This window comes from Athene cunicularia (genome assembly GCF_003259725.1).
Source record: "Athene cunicularia isolate RWA chromosome 20 unlocalized genomic scaffold, athCun1 chr20_part1, whole genome shotgun sequence".
Taxonomy (NCBI): domain Eukaryota; kingdom Metazoa; phylum Chordata; class Aves; order Strigiformes; family Strigidae; genus Athene; species Athene cunicularia.
The window spans coordinates 8,958,686-8,975,934 of NW_020799125.1; the positions used below are offsets into that span (position 1 = coordinate 8,958,686).

Here is a 17,249-nt window from a genome sequence, read left to right on the forward strand (position 1 = left end):
ATTCCAACAACAAGGTTATAGTGTTTATATCTACACTTGGCTGGGACTGCCAAACTGAAAACAGAAGAGATACACCTACCAGACAGTGATTCTGTGCTCTGACTGGTGATATTATGAGAAGACTCCTGCAGAGAGTAAGTGGAGGTTGGGATGGCTGAGGGGCTGATGCTGTTTGCAGACACGTACGGAGAGTTGTAGGATGAGCTGTAATACTGTGAGTACTGGCTTTGAGGAAAGCTTGGATATGATGAATATTCCTTTGAGGAAAAACAGAAACATCTAACTTCTGTGTATTTGGGTTTATCTTATAAATTAATAAGGCACCACAAGGGCAGTGTTATCTACACATGCAGCAAGTCATGGTTCAGGAATATTTCACTAAAGAACCATGTTTCATTCACTTACAAAATGACGTTTCTGCTTCTCCCAAATACACTCCTGTATTATTTTGATCAACTAATCAACAAGAGGTCAGAAATCAGGCAAGTTCTGCTTTTTCTATAGGATTTTGGTTATCAGTGCTAACACATTTTGTATTACAAAGTTCAACAATTTTATGTAACAGTGAAGTAGGGTGGCTTTTTGAAAAGGGCCGTGATGGAACACATAGTCTCTGTAAACCACAAAATACCTAAGAAATTAGAACAGAATGAATAATTGGGTGAGGGAAGGAGCAAACCAGGCTGCATTTTCCCATTATCAGCAATATTTTCTGATCAGCTGTTAGAATAAGTTACAAAAATTAAGAAAAAAAAAAAAAGGTAGCAATTGTTTTGCAGAAGTGTTCACAGTTGAGATTGTCCATCTCAGCAATAACTAAACGCCTGAGTGATCTTCCCTACCTACAGAAAAATGAACTAAAAATACAAGATGCAAGTGATCTTGGGGAGCTGAGGTATCACAAAACTCTTTGTCTTGATTTTAGGGCTCCCAAACAAACTTCATACCATTATCCTCATGTTCTGAGAAGCAGGACACTCTAAGAGATTAGAAAACTTCTCTCTGGACAATTAAAACATAAACAGTTTAATTTGTTTCTTTTTGTTTTAATTGCAACTCCTGCTCTTGTCCACCTATTTGCTTTTTCACAGAGAACTGTATTCATGCTCTGGGGATTGTCTTTCAGCAAAAGGTTTTTATTTCCTCTGAAATGCTAATTAGTCTCTGGTATTAAATAAAATTAAATAATAAGTAGTGTTTAGAAAGACAAAAAGCACTTTCCTCCTTAACAGCTTACATCTCTGTGACACAGCCTATTTCATTAACTTTCAGTCACCAGGGAACTCTCAAGAACAAAGACTCAAGTTGTCATAACAATTAAACTGAAAAAGAAATTAGAGAATTTCATTGTTTTCTCTTCAAGAATATCACAAAATAATTAAAACAGCCCAATTATTTTTCCCCTTTTAAGGTAATCTCCATAGTTCAATGAAATGCACTTTTATCAGCAAATGCTGATGTTTTTAGCCAAAACTGAAGTGATACAGAAATTGACCACTGCTGTCAATAAAATATACAAGTCAACAATCACCTTACAAACAAGGAATTGAAATTACTGGCCAACCAAAACACATTTTTTGGGACACTGTACTCATATGTTTGGTCCAATCAAGAAGAGCCACTTGCTACTGAAAACATCTGTCTTGTGTACATACGCATACTGTTTATTTATACACACACATTTATCAAGGTATCTGAAGCATGAAGCCCACAGACAGGTGTATTCTCAAAGAAGGAAGCACACAGACAGCTCAGATGGCTCAATATTCATCAGGGCCTGCCAACGCCTCTTTCAAATTGTTCATATTTATTACACAGTGCCAAGACAGCAGATGACAGGATCACAGAAGTGGAGCTCTCTGTAGAGGATGGAAAACATATCTGAAAGTTGTAAGATAGCAGAGGAATGATTAAACTCTTGGCACTGCTACAACAGCATGGCAAAGACTGCCAGGGCATGCTCCTCCTGCAAGGACTGCACTCTGTGCAAAGTATATGTATTGATACACACATCTTAAAATTAATCAAGATACCTAAAGTCCAGCAAAAGGATAGGCCACAGGAGTAGAGCAGAATGGCATCCAGCAAAACACACAGCAGTACCTTCCTTAAATACATGTAAACACCACAATAATCTCTCTGATCTACCAATCTTCTAAGTGTTTAAAGTGACAAGGCTGCCAATCATAAATGCTGAACCATACCTGATGCACAGCACTGAATCCTGCAGAATTTGTCAGGCCATTGGCTCCTTGGTAAATCCCTGTTGTGCCTAAGGGAAAGAATATCACGGTCATAAAACACACCAGCAATCAAAGTAACAGGATATAATTTCCAACAGGAAGTAAAGTACCAGCTCACTAGAAGTATATCACAAATCTTGACAAATATAGGCTGTAAAGACTTAGGGCTATTACTGAGGTCTGTTTACTGAAAGGCATTCAAAGATAACCATTACATACACTAAAACAAACACTTAGGGAGAATGGATTCAACCCAAATTTAAAATTCAGTTACTTCTTTTTCCAATAAACAATGGAAGAGAGTTTTTTTATCATCTTCTCCTGTAGGACAACTCCTCAGACTACATATACAACCACACACACTGATGCATAGGTATGTCCAGGAATCCATCCTTGCAGACCACCTAGGAATTTTTAGAAGACTTTGAAAATTTGTTCCTTGGTATTGATATCCCAAACATAAGAACAATATTGCAAAAACCTGCTTCATCCTGGAGTATTAGGAAGAGAAAGGACGAATAGGTGAGTTTTACATGGCTCTGTCCCAAATGAAGCAGCTGATGTCCAGCCAGCTCTCCTTCACTGGAAGAAGCATTACTGCAAAAATTTTATGAGTGGAGAAGTAAAGCTTCTGAAAAGATCTACAGGAACAGTCCTCCTTTGCCTCCCATCAAGGAAGTGGTAGGAGAGCTGCAAGCTTCTCACTCCCTGGATCCTGCACCCCTTGCAATTTCTAGCCTTAATTCTAATCTATGCTGTTTTCTATTTGAAAATTTTCCATTTCACATGAGTGAAAGATTCCCTCTTGAGTTTGTGTGGTTTGATGAGAAACTATCAAAATTCTGCTTTCAGTGTCTTGTAACAGTGCTTGCTCTAAGGGCTGGCTATTGATACATATGAGGCAAAAGTTGGACTATGCCATATTCCATCCTAATAGAAGGTGAGGGGCTCCTGAGAGCACTCAGACTCACTACTTCTGCAGTGAAAGATGTATGATTTTAGTGCTGTGTGGCCATAGTGGGCTCTTGTCTGGGCTTCACTTTGTCACCTCGACATACCGTCAGATCGAGCCCTAATGAAGCACTCAGCTTTTTTTTCTTATCTGGTTTCTTACCATGTAAATGACTTTGAGCAGTGCTGTTTTAACCATATGACTCTTTGCACGTCCTCATGAGGCAACCTTTCTCCAAAGATCCACTTGCTTATTTTCATTTTAAGGCGCCAGATTAGCTAGGGAATGGACAGCTGAACAAACTCCACTCTGCCAAGTGCAGCTACAAAGCACATGCACTGAGAAATAAATCTTAAGTCAAAAAGAAACAAGAGGGAGGACTCTGCCCTCCAGAACTAATTTGCTGCCACACGTAGTCTTTAAATAGAAAAGGGCAGAGAGGTACCTTGAGGCCTGGGTCTCCCCAAGCCCTCCGCATACACTGGCTGGGGAGCTGAGCCAGCGCTGCTGGGTTCAGGTGATGTCTCCTCCTGGTATTCACCCCTCGGCAGCAACTCTGAGCAGATCAGTATCCAACCCCTCCTCCTCCCCACAACCCATATGGGGAGACTGCCCAGAGCAGCATCCCAAAGATGGCAGCTCATTCAGCTATTGGCATTTCCCTACGTCCCTCCCACACTAGGCTTTGCTTTTCCGCAGAGTTTTTCAAAAAGTCACGAGTATGCAGCAGGATGAATATATTCCTGTGGTAAGTAAGCATTTCTCACCACTGTGAAGGGGAGTAATAGAGCCCCAGCGCTTACAGGCAAAAACAACTTTCACAGAACACAAAACAGCTCTTGTACACCAGAGCTCAAAACAATACAGGGGGGAATTTTTGATCTTCCTAAACTGTCATTTAGAAACAATCCATCATCCTTTATTAAAGCTGTCAAGAGGGGGATGAGTTACCTCGAGGGACTCACGCTTTATGTGTAAATCGTGATGAGAACATGTTTATTGCTGTGCTACCTGCACATGATACCATAGCTTCCTGGTTTCCAAACAGTCAGAGAGAATTATAAAAAGGAGAGATCTGCACAACTGGAATGAAGTTACTCTGAACTTTGTACCCAGCTGTGCAAAGCAAGTGTGTCCATGCACGCACAGGGCAGGTATGTCAGCAGGGAAAAGAGGGTAGAAACGTAGGGGTGAGAGGATGAGGCAGAACGCATGCCTCATAGCTTCCCACAGTATGATGTGATTCGACTCTATGTGGTGGATTTTACACTGTGGTTTTGTAGAATGTGTTTTTGCCATTTTAACTGAGCTACCCCAAGTCCAAGTTCAGGTGTCCCTACAGGCTGTCTTCCCTCCGCCCAAGGGATTTTCAAAAGAAAGGACTTTGGTGCAGAGACAGAAACTAAACTTCCCTATTTTTTTACCTGCATATATAAGTACTTGTGAAAGTGCTTAAGACTGGTATTTCCTACAACCTGAAGTTCAACAGCCTGGGAACAGATTTTGGCAACTCAGGTTGTTCACTTATTCTGGACACTGTCATTGTATCCTGACCAAGCAGGAGTATCACTTGAGCATAGTTTGTCTAAATCGAGATCAAACACAACTCTCTATTTCAGTGCCTACAGCATCACATTCAGAGAATGCAACCCCACCCGGGGGTTTACCTTGACTGCTGCTAAACTCAGTATATCTTGGCAGCTCAGTATTGTTATAGCAGAATAGTTACAGATAAGGACACTTGAGACAACCAAACAACCAAAGCTAGTAAAAACTTAGAATTTCTTCCCAGCTGAACAAGGATGAAAAGCTGGGAGGAAAAAAAATATCAGTTCTCTGCATGGAAAAGAAAGTTCTTGAAGATTTGGGTGCAGAAAAATCTTTCAACATCAGCGTTTGTCTTGGGAACTAGAGCTGTCTCATGGAGACTACAGCTCAGTCCCTGTTCCACTTTACAGGTTAGACTGGATAGACCATGTTTTCAATGATGCACAATTAGTTCAAATGGAAAGAAAACAAACAAGCATCACAGGCAATGAAGAGGATAAACCCTCTCTCTTCATGAGCAGAGAATGAGGCCTGCTAGTTACAGTTTCTGAGGAGCCTTGTAGAATTCAGCAATTCAAAACATGTATCAGAACCAGCCCCAAATGTTTTCTTTTCTTCTCTAAATTGTTGATAAGAAATAAACATTTCTGTAATAAAATAAATTCTGCTACGTGCAATTTCAGTTTTGCATCAGTGAATTTTACACTAAAGAAATGCTGGAAAATTATCAACAGATCTTGCATACTGGCATTATCAATTTAGCCCTATTCCCTATGTAACCAATTTTTTCAACTGCTTTCCCAGGTAACAGCACTGCTTGTAATATTCAGAGATAAACTGGAATGACATTAGAAAGCAGTGCCTATGTGGACTGGGGCACGCCTAGGAAGCCTCTTGATAAGCAATGTACACTAATGCCTGGCCCCCTCCCATTTCTGAACTGATATTGCCCATTTCCACAGGACTTTTGCTTTCACATAGATTGGCTTTTTTTCCTGACCTCTGAAGACAGCGCACGATCTCAAACTGCAACTGATTTTACATTTGCAGTGCTGTAGATGTGCAAGAGATTTGTTTCCATCTTGGTAGCTCAGTATCAAGTAATTGCATTCAAACTCCTACTTGCAAATCAGAAACAAGCCTAGGATCTCTCCCTTTGGATCTTCTCCATATGGAATATGGTTCACATCTGCGTTCAATCAAACCACTTGCTAAATGTCACAATGCCCTCATTCACAGGTAGCTTAAAGAACATTTAGCTGGTAATAAAACAATCTGGACTCTAGAGTAGAATAGCTCTTCAGATGTATGGTACTGTAAATGTTCCTGTAAAATATGTATATCACAAACACACTTCCATGAAAAGACACCGCATAAAAGACGTGCATATGCTGTATATATTCAGTGCCACAACTTTTCCTTGATAAGTAGACGTGGCCCTTCTCTATATGAGTGTCCAAGGGCAACATGTATAGAGAAAGTCTTTGTGAGCTGATTGATAGTATATTCCTGTTCTCATACAGATGGATTTCATTTGCTGTTTTCCCCTCCTTCCCTTTTTAATTCAAGTATTTTAAAATCTATGCCATGGTCAATGATAATTTCAATGGTGTGTGATCTGGACCGTGCTCCTGCAAAAATTTTCATGCCAGCTTCTCCTTCCTCTTAGTTTCTCCATTTCTGTCTTTCACTCACTGAAATAACAGGCTGTATTTTTTCCCCTTCTTTCCAGGCAAGAGGATGTAAAGAAAATAAGGGAATATTCATGGTTATTTTCAGTATATTCAGAAATAAGCTATGGCATCGCTAAAAAAAAGACTTATTTCAGCTTATGAATACACAGTACAATGTGAATATGGGTGTCTTAGGGAGTTGTGATTACAGAGACAGGATGGGCCTGTGGTATAGTTCAGATCAATACCACAGCAAGCTCTGAAAACCAGATTTGTGCCCTTGCATTTCTCAGATCAGAGAGTTCCTGACATCAGGGAGGTGTTGTCCAAGTCTCCTGTACTGCTCAAAAGAGAATCAGCCGCTACATTTAGAAGAACAGATGGGTTGCACTTCCAGTATTCAACGAAATACTCAACAATCAGAGGAGGAGATAGTCAGGTTCAACACAGGTGGACAGCAGGGCATTTATCACAGTTCTATGGGTAGCCAGCAGCAATTGTGAATCCATGAACACTCAAAAGATGGAACACTGGCCTGAGATGAGGATGTTCATAAGGTGGCTACCATGGGCACTTCTGAATATGCTTGAAATAGCACAACAAAGTGCAATAGCACAATCTTAGCACTTCCTCTTAACCTGCAGATGAATCGCACAGTGGTTCCAGAGAGAGTTCTCTCAAAGGATTATTTGATCACTTAGCACTAATAAAATAAATGCCTACAGGGTTCAGCTGAATTGCATGGTATTTTACAAGCTTGCATATAATGGCTTGTGTATTCTTGCATCAGCAAGCTGTTTTCCTACAGGAAACAATGTTGACTGTGAGTGACGCAAAGAAAGGCCTTGGTCTAACTCCCAGCAGAGTGTGCATTGCTGTGCTATGAAGAACATCTGGCTGAAGACTTGCATGGTCATTCAGAACAGTTCCTTGCAGTGCTTTAGCTCTCTGACAAGCTAATGTTTCCTGCAGTAAATACTCCCTTCTACAAGCTGCTACTTTTTTAGTGAGAGGTTAAGCACTCATCAAAATTTACCTCCCACCAGCTATACTCCAGTGCCTTGTAAGGTTCCAAATCCTACAACATCTGCCTGCATTTATTGGGCAAGAAAACTCATAAAATGTTGCATGGCTGTCAGCTGTGGAGGTATTTCAAGACTATCTAACCTGTTAAAGGAGAAGAAAAACTCAACCCATATGTACTTTGCAGCATATTGCTCAACTGTTTGCCATTAGGCATAATGAACCCTTCCCCCAAACAGTCTTGTATTTCTGTCTGGAAGGGCTCAGACAGTACAGAGAAGAGCACTCTGTCTTAACCTAGATGAAATGCATGATTCTACAATGTTATAGCACTTGACATCAGCAGTGTCTATTAAAGGACATTGCTCCCAGAAGCATATGAACACCTCCTGCAGATAATACTCTCAGATATGCAACCCATTTAAATTATGTCCATTTGTCTCCCACTACAATCCCATCCTGCTAGCCTGACCAGGTGTTTGAGGGCACACTGAATAGTGATATAAAACACATTTCAGAGTACAGTTTTTCGGAGTCAAAGCTCTTCCCCTACTGCCTGCCTCTGGGAGTACTCAACCCACAGAGCCTCAAAGAGCTTTAATAAGTGATGACCGGAGCAGTTTTAAGGGCCTGGCTTTTTTACCATCCTTTTGAGCCTGGTCACCTGTATAGCTCAATCCAGCTCAACAACGGTGCTGAAAGTGCTGGGATGGTTTCTATTTACTCTCAGGATTTGAACCATGGGAAAGCAATTAAATTTTATTACATTTTGAGAAAGTGTTCCTTTTAACCATTCCTATCAAATGATGCTGCAGCTACAGAAGGAAATCGCACTGGACTGTCTTCAAAAACACATCACAAGGAAATGTTTTGGGCCAGAAAGTGAACATCCTTACGACAATGATGTAGGCTGTTCCTGTGCAATCCCCCTCTGAAAAAACAACCAGCAAAACTGACTTTATTTGGGTGACTCCATGGACACCAAAGATAAAAGATTCTTCCAGCTGCAGTTTCATCCTGGACACAATCCTCCAATGACAGATAACAAAACATGATAAAGGAAAGCTGGATTTGCCGCCTCCTGTGCTGTTTAGTGGCTAAGAGATTCCAGTTCCTAGGTCAGCATTAAAATCTAACTAGCTCTGTGTTGTCATGCAAGCAGGGATAAAACTCTGGCCTCTGAGCACATCGACATATTTAGCAATTCCCTTCCCCTGAAGCAAGGTGAATCTCTAAATACCAATGAAAAAGAAAAGAGCAAGCTAGGCAGCTGTCTCCACTCTTTGACCCGTTACTTAGGATCATGGTAACTCTCAACTGAACACTAGAGCCAGGCATTTGCCCCAGGGCTTTTCCAGCCCCTCTATGGCTGCTTTAGTTCTGCAGTGCCTCCAGGAAAAAAACCCACAACAGTGGTCAACAGTGGCTGCTTACAGAAAAGTGGAAAAACAGGACAAAAGCAGAGTGATCTTTGCCCTGGTATTGCCTTGTCAGCTTCAACTAACCTGCCAGTTACAGACTTTCTAAGCCAAGTTTATATCCTCCTCTTTTTATCTTTAATAACTGTCAGTGGAATCTTCTTCAGATAGTGCAGGTATTCTCACAGAGGTCTCTAGAGGTCACAGTATTGTAGTGCAGAAGTTTCAGTGTTTAAACTATGCCAATATAAATAGAAAGTGCATCCAAATTACATATTAAAAAGCCCATGCAAGAGCGTTATTCAATGCCAGCACAGCAGTTAAGAAACTCCTGAGTTGCACAGCCTGTGCTAAATGAAGCCGGGTCAGACCTTACTTGTCCACAAACATCATCAGCGTCTTTGATTGTATGACTGCATTCTATTTTTTCCACAAGAGCATTACCTCACACAGTGACTGGAAATAAGATACAACAGAAAGCAGTACCAATACTGTACCGGCATCATGAATCTGATGCTTCCTAAGCTCAAGTGCTTGACTGTGTAGGCTTGATACAGACTTTTGTACATAATTTTACAGCACCTCTTCTGTTGCCTTCTACACATTTTTAAAAAAACATTATTAGCTATAGTAAATCAATTATTCAGTGAAGCTCCTGTAACATTTTAGCACATTCTATGCCAACTGCACTATAAGCTGAATAATTAATGCCAACTTCATAATTTCCCAAGTTGTTTTTTTTTTTACATCCTACAAAAAGTTATGAAAACAAACTCCACAAACAGAAGTCTCTGTGACATCCCAACATCTCTGTGACTGTCTTCTATGCTGATTTTGCTCATGAACCCATGTTTCGAGTGTTCTATCTGTCTTCCACAAATGCTCCCAAGATAGGCAAGCAGCAGGTTAGGGAAACATTACTCCTTTCTACTCTGTTGGCTCCCACTTCCTTATCATTACCACACACAAACTGTATTTTCTATATCCAGTCCCTTTACTGTTGTCCCTCTACCTTACTCTCTCTCATCCATGACTGTCATGCCTGCTTCCATCCCTCTGATGCCGACCTCCGCAAGCCTGATGACAGACAAATGAAACTCTCAAACTTCCTCCCACGCTGAGCAAAGAATTCCTCTTAAGTGTTTGCAAAACAAATGTTTCAAAATACTAATTTACTGCAATTCCTCCAAAACTTCTGACACTGGGTAGGAGGCCAATATGTGCAAGTTACTGCTTCTAATGCAGATCAGTATTATTATTATTTCTTTATACTTTTCCAACTCTTTTATCTACCCTAATCCATAAGCAAGGCTCATAGTTGCAGTGATGATGTACAAACAGCATCACCACCACCAATGGGTAGCACTCATTTTGTTTCAGTTGTGAACACCCAGCCACCCAGTTAGACTTCATAGATATCAAGTGTGATCTTTTGTACAGACAACCATGGAATTTTATTGAACGCTTCCCGCAGTGAACTAGTGACTTGCCTTATACTCAAACGTATCCTTCTGAAACTACCCGTAGTAGTTCCAAAGCACAGAGATTTGGACAGACACTCTGAAACTTAGGAAACAAACTAGAAGAATGAAGCCTCATGAACGGCAAGCCAACTCTTCAGAGCAGGCAGTTGGGTGTAGGCAGGGCTCTCCTCCAGACATCCTTCTGGTGAAACCTCCTCTTGAGCACCTCAGCAGACAGTAGATGCAAGATACCTCCAAGGTAAATCTGTCAGAGAAGATTCCTGGTTTTGGCTGTGCCACCATCATCTCTACAGTTAGTATCATTTTGCTGTTACTTCCTCACATGAGCTTTAAGCCTTACCACAAACCCTGGTGTTCCTTAGGGAGAAAGGCACTGACAATAAACCTAATGAGCCCAGACAGAGCAGTAGTTACAGATATGTCAGCCCATTTCTCTCTTACAAACATGTATTTGTTCCCCTAGCTTCAGGACCATCCACCATGGTGCCTACTCCTTCCAGTAGCATATCCTCTTCTCAAGTTGCTCCTTGTTTAATAATGACTAAGGAGTGAGTTCTGAATGGAACCTCAAAAAAGTAGTAAATGGGAAAAGTTAGAGCAGGGCTTTCTCCTTGGATAGCAGTAGCACAGATCCTTGCAGCTTACAGTGCATCACTGTCAACACCTTTGCCTCTCTCCCTTGAATTGCCTCTCCTGTAAGATAGCTCGTTTTAAAACAAAGTAAATGTAGCATAGTCAGCCCCTGGTGTTTAAAAATCTTTGAAAGGAAGACTGTGCAGTTATTCTGAGGAACCTTGTATTTACACTGTAAAAAGTGAGGTCTGACCCCTCCTGAAGAGAGGCCTCTCCCTGCTGAACTCACCATGGAGTGGAGCACAGCTTTACTGTCACAGTTTTAGACTGCAACTAATGCAAACCAGCTGTGAAGCAGGAGCTTTTGAAAGAGACTACTCATTTTCTACTAAGGTTTTAATTTTATGAATCTGACGCATCTGAGTGACAGTTTGCTGAGAACATGCTCTCGCTTTCCTTTATGTTCTGGGACTTCAGATGGATTCATTATCTGTATGCTGAAGTGTGATCCACATTTCTCAAGTGTAGATTGAAATTTTCCCTTCTCACACATTTCATCACTAAGTACTTAAAGAATCAAGCTTGAAATTAAACATGCCACTTCCTATATAAAATTCATGCATGCAAAGCTAACTATTCATGCCAAATAGATATTTATGGCCTCATATTAAATATGTAACACACAAACTGGCACATAATCATAAGAAATTCAGGCAGTTCTTGGAAAAAAAATTGTCTAGATTATCCAGATATTAACAAGATTCAATGTTTCCGGCAAAAGAAACCATTTCAATTGATTAAATATTCAGATTTTACTTGGTGTCAGGCCAGGAGAATAATTCATAAGCAATTCATTCCACAAACATAAGCAACATATATAATTAGTACATTTCAAATCAGCATTGCACAGAAGAAATACTGCTTTCTATTCATTCATTATTTGACAGCTGATCAGAATGGACTCTACAAAGAAAACAAATGCTCAGCAGTAGCAAAGAATTTCACTGCGTAGGTCTTTGGCCCCAAATTTATGCCTGTACTGAACTCAATACTGCTTTGCAATTCCTTGGCAAAGGAAAGTTATCCCAGTTATATAACTCAATTTTCCTTTGTAATGTAAAAAGTATTTTGTGGGTAGATAGATATGGATATTAAAAAAAAAAAAAGTAGTCAAATCTTTTCCTGCCCAACAACAGTATCCACAGTGGTCTTTGGCCACAGTTTTAACTGTTGTGCAACTTCATAGTTTCATACCAGCTGTCATTTTAGCAGTAATAACTGAAGAGCAAAGCATTGTCTAGGAATTAATGACAAGCTGAGAAGAGATGGCCTGATATGCAATAAAGGAGTAACACATGCTCATGCAACCACAGGAAACGCTCTATAAGCTGGCTGCTATTGCGCTTTCTGCATAGCTGATGGTTTTCAATGTTAGCTAATGTGCTGGCACAGTTTTCTCTTTGTATTTTACATAGCTCATTAAAGGGTAAGTTTCTTATATTCCAAAGATTTCTCCCCCACCCTCAGCACAACAAGCACTTTACTCAACTGTCAGTTAAGACAGTAAGTTCTCTGGGTCAGAAATTGAATAACCTTTGTGTCTTATGATCAATTTCTATCATTAAATAATAGTTTTACCAAAAATCTGAGCAAGTTGCTGAACTGCTAAATTGTCAGAAAATGTCAATTTAGAAAACTGTGTGCTAAAAATCACAATAGATTTCCAATATCTAGCGTAGGGAGTTGATTGGGGATTTGGTGCTCTAATTGTACTTACATGAGGACTGATTAAGAAATGGCATAGACCTTGAAGAGGAATTACAAATTTATCATTTTAAAGACAAAAATCTAATGCAAGCTGTTACCTGCTCTTCCAATTCATGACTCTAAAAATGAGCACCATCCCCAGATTGGCTATATGCATACTTCACACATCTTCATTATGAAATAAAACTAAATTTGTAAATATAATAATGACATGAAACAATACTGTATACAGAACTTGTTTAAAAAAAAAGTAATTCCTTCAGAATAAATACATGATACCAGATTTCAATCCATTTGAATGTTACTCAAAGTCTGATGATACACTATCATATGCACTGTTACATGGCAATTAAAATCATTATTTCAATCTATAGTACCTTTGTGATATAGTTTAATGTCACTTAAGAGAACTTGCCAACCTCATCTTTTATATTTATATATGTGTGTGACATATTGCATTAGCTATTTGGCTTATAAACCCTTCCACATTTAATTTATTTTCATGCTAGGGAAGCATGAAAATACATTTTCCCTTCTGGCTGGCTGTAAAATAGCTTTTTTTTCTTTAACACTTAATGACCAGAAGAATGTTATATCCTCATTGTTGCTTTTTAGTGGATTCTGTTCTTGCTCAAGAACCAGGATACAGTTGATAACTGAAGTTAAAGATGAAAAGCTGAATGCTACCCCATTACACCTGCATCATCTGTGTTTGTAATGAAAACGAACTGACTTAAAAGAGAGCAGAATTTGGCTTCAGAACTACCATGTTACCGACAACAGCCATCAGGGAGGTGAGGCTGTAATCTGACGCATGTATTCCAGACAGAGTTAGTGCTGGCATCAAAGAGACATGAGAGGAAACAAACCAGCACCAACTATGTTGGCACTTACTGAAAGAGAACGTTTGTCCTAGAGCCCTGTGAGACAAAGTATTTGTTACCCAAGAGGTCATTTATTCCTTGGTGATTGGCATAACACACCTATGACAGGTGCCTATTTGTTGGCTGGACCATGTAACTGAGAAATGAGGGGAGAGTGAGGAGGAGTAACATAGGCAGTCTGACCACCCACACCCACCTGCAGATGACTTCACTAGGTTGCTCTGGGAGCTGCTTTGCAATGAAGGAAAACAATACCAATGCTATTTCACTTATGTACTTGAGCTGTTACCACCTTACAATAATTGCAGAGATTGGCTTAAGAAAGTAATTTTTTCCTCACACTTTAAAATACAAAACTGAGCAGCACACACTCCTGGAGATATCTTTCCTTGCTGATCCCCTGCACATCACCCTCTTCAACATTGCTTTTTCAGCATGATGCAATAAATGTTCTTGAAGTGGGGGTTAAGAGCTTGATTCTTAAAGTCCCCCTGAAATCTGATTTTCTAAAAATATGTAAATTAAAATTTGTCCTTTTCAGCTGGTTTAGCCCATTACCCAGAGTCCCTGCCTGGGTCAGGAAGGGAGAAACCAAAAGGGCTGACGTGAACTTGGCAAAAGGCTCAACGATCCTGGAGCTGGGTGACATGGAGAGTGCCTTGCTTGCTTGCAGTAGGGAGACGGAGCAATCACCTCCCCACCCCCAAGCGCTGGGGCGTGGGAAAGCACTGAGCACACATTCCTTGGTAGCACTCAGCACAGGAAGGCTCCTGGCTTCTTACTCAAACCTTTCACTAGCACTCAGCAAGGTAAATAAACCATTTAGTCAGGGAGCTTCAGACTGTTCCTCTCATGAGCAAGGAGAAGGGTGGAAATATTTGTTTACAACAGGAAGACACATTTATTCCTGCTCCCTTTGCCTTGGAGTAAGCACCTGCCACTTGCAGAAACTGTTTTTCTCTGTTTTCTTTTGCATTAAAGGCTTAGTGAGCTGGCTGAAATGATCTTTCTGGCATAATATCCCGAAAAGCAGTGATTTCACCTAATACCACAGCATCGCCCTAGGGAACATTATCTGAAAGCACTCTGGGCACATTCATGCTCATACACATACACATGAAGTTCTTCCCAGCCTGTTTTCAGTACAGCACATGGTTGTGTCACTATTGCTTGCAAGTGTAACATTTTCAAGTGCTGATGCAAGAAATTTGCTTGTCTACACCTCTTGATTGAACAAAGGGGCCATCTTAAAAACTTCAGTCCCAAGTAAGTCAAGAGTTTGCCTTCTCAAACAGGTCAGATTCTTCTAAGCTAACACAAAGCACATGTGGAAGCTATGTTCTGGGGAAACAAAAAACAACAGGAACCTAGACAGGAATACACCCATCTTCCAAGGCAGCAAAAGAAAATGCCAGTACTTTGTCAGTAGTGGTGTTACAGTGGTGTTTATCATATTGCAGTCAGTCAGGAGGCAGCACAGCTATTGCCCGGGGAGAGCACTTCAGCCTATCAATGAAGCTGTGACACTCCTGTATCTACAACGGCTGGTAACTGCAAGCCATAGTTTTACTAAAAAGAGAGGACTTACACGGCTGACAGTGTAACACAACTTGAAGACAAGATCGTAATACTCAAGGAGCAAAATGGAAGCCAGAAACTGAACTCCTGTTAGGAGTAGGAGAGGTGAAGCTTGTAGGAATCAAGGTGACAAAAAACCCCATCCCCATAGGCTACTTTTTTTCTTTTGTACCACATTTCAGCCAGGTGTCTCCAGCATGTCCCATGAGGCTTTCAAGCCACAAAATCCACCTCAGACATATGTGCTCTGACAAAATTAGCACATGAAGTCTCAGTAGAGTGTCACCTCTCAGTCTTCAGCTTTCTTAAGTAATTTCTAGAATAAAATGGAAATTACATTGTTTCCCAGTTTTTATAACTGTTTAGTTATATAACTAAATTCCCAGTTTTATAACTGTTTATAACTTATTTGCTCTCAGACTTAAAACTGAATTGGGTATGTCTGTCCACCTTTCACATTCAGGGTTGGGATGAACTGAGAGAACTGACGATTTTTGCAAGGGGGGGGACAGCTAAGTGTAATGACACAAAAGGGCTTTTTGCTTACAGGTTTTAAAAAAGACCCCCAACAATATCAAAAAGGAAAGTGAGGCGCTTGATATCTCTCCCCTTCCTCAGCTTCTACTTGGGAAAGCCAAGCAATTCTTCCTGGGTTTTTCAACCCTTGGAAAATCTCTGAGGGAAGGACAAAGCCAAGGCAGAGCTTTATCCTCGTGTGCATTTACCTTCTCCACAGCAAAGTCACTCCCCTCAAACAGCCTCTCAAAGAGCTCTGGTACAGACCGACTGGCACTGCTGCTGGGGAGCTGCTGCAGTTGTACCTAAGCTGCCTTTAAACTAGCAAGTCTGGATATGTATGGCCACAGCAGAAAAGGGTGCAGCATCTTTAGCCTGAGTGGCTGATATGCTTCCTGACTCTTCCCATTCACCAGTACCTAAACTGGGCAATTTTAAACTACCTGAGGTATGTTCATTTGTGCTACTGTCACATCTTTCACAGTAATTGAGATAATTGCTAAGAAACAGCAAGAATATCTGCACTCTGATTTCTTGGAAATGGTTTTTTAATGCTTGGCTCAGCTCATGTACTCATGGCAATTCATGCTTAAGGCAAGGCACTTCCAAATGCAGGTGTGCTGAGGTTTAGCAGAAGACAAAGTCCAATCTTTACTAGCTAAGTTCAATACAAACACCAAAGTAGACTCAGAATATGAGGTCTACAGGTGAGGAATGAAACTGCACTTCCAAGAGACTAAGGTAGAGGCACAGAGATGGAGACATTTTAAGGACAATCTGTTTTTCAGAATATACTCATTATTCTTCATGTATGTAAAACGATTGATAAAGCTGAAATGGTTACGCGTGGTTTCTCTCATCTGCTATTGATTCATCAGAATTTATCATCATTCTTTGCAGGACTGCCTAGACAGGTGTTTTTAAATTCAGATTACACAGAGTATATCCAAATTTTAGTTTTCCTCCTCTAATTCATGCTTAATGACTCAGAAAGTCCCAGGAAAATATATTTTTAAAAAATCAACATAATTCACAAAGATAAGGAACAGTACACACTGGAGGAAAAAGCAGACAGAATACCAGCCAAATAATGAAAACCTGCCATATCCAGTTCAGGTTTCTGATCAACAGCATCAAAATGCTCAAAGAAATCAAATACCATGCTAGAAATTGGCTAAAGGGAATCACAAATTAATTTCCACCATTTTCATTTACTTTACAGTTCCTGGCAATTCAGATTTTAATCCTTTCATGGACTTTCTTGGACTTGGCAAGTCAACATTCAATCTCCTGAGAGTCTGTGTTTCATACAGCCTCCAAATGGAATGACCAGAAAAGAACTTTTAAGTTTTATTTTTAGAAATAAATGTATATTTTGGCCTTTTTGGCTGTACAACAAACCAAAGTGTTATAAAGCTACAAGCACAAGGCACTGTCTTTGAAACCTTGAGGGAACCCAACTGATTATTTTATGATCAATTATTATTCTGACACAATAAAACAGTTACTCTAAACTTACTAAATCATAGCTCTGTAACCTTGAGGAAAAAACAGCTGCCTTCAGCTCTGATCTTCTGAACCCTACCTCAG

General features: G+C 40.3%; 1 protein-coding gene across 5 annotated transcripts in view; it reads right to left on the minus strand.

Moving 5' to 3' along the window:
* The window catches only part of EYA2 (EYA transcriptional coactivator and phosphatase 2), a 101,273-nt gene that overhangs the window by 33,225 nt on the left and 50,799 nt on the right, over positions 1 to 17,249 (minus strand). For all 5 annotated transcript variants that reach the window (XM_026862140.1, XM_026862142.1, XM_026862141.1 and 2 more), the window contains 2 exons: positions 2,205 to 2,272; positions 80 to 257 (listed from right to left, as the gene is read on the minus strand). In XM_026862140.1, coding sequence (XP_026717941.1) covers positions 80 to 257; positions 2,205 to 2,272 — 246 coding nt within the window. The remainder of the gene's footprint in view (positions 1 to 79; positions 258 to 2,204; positions 2,273 to 17,249) is intronic.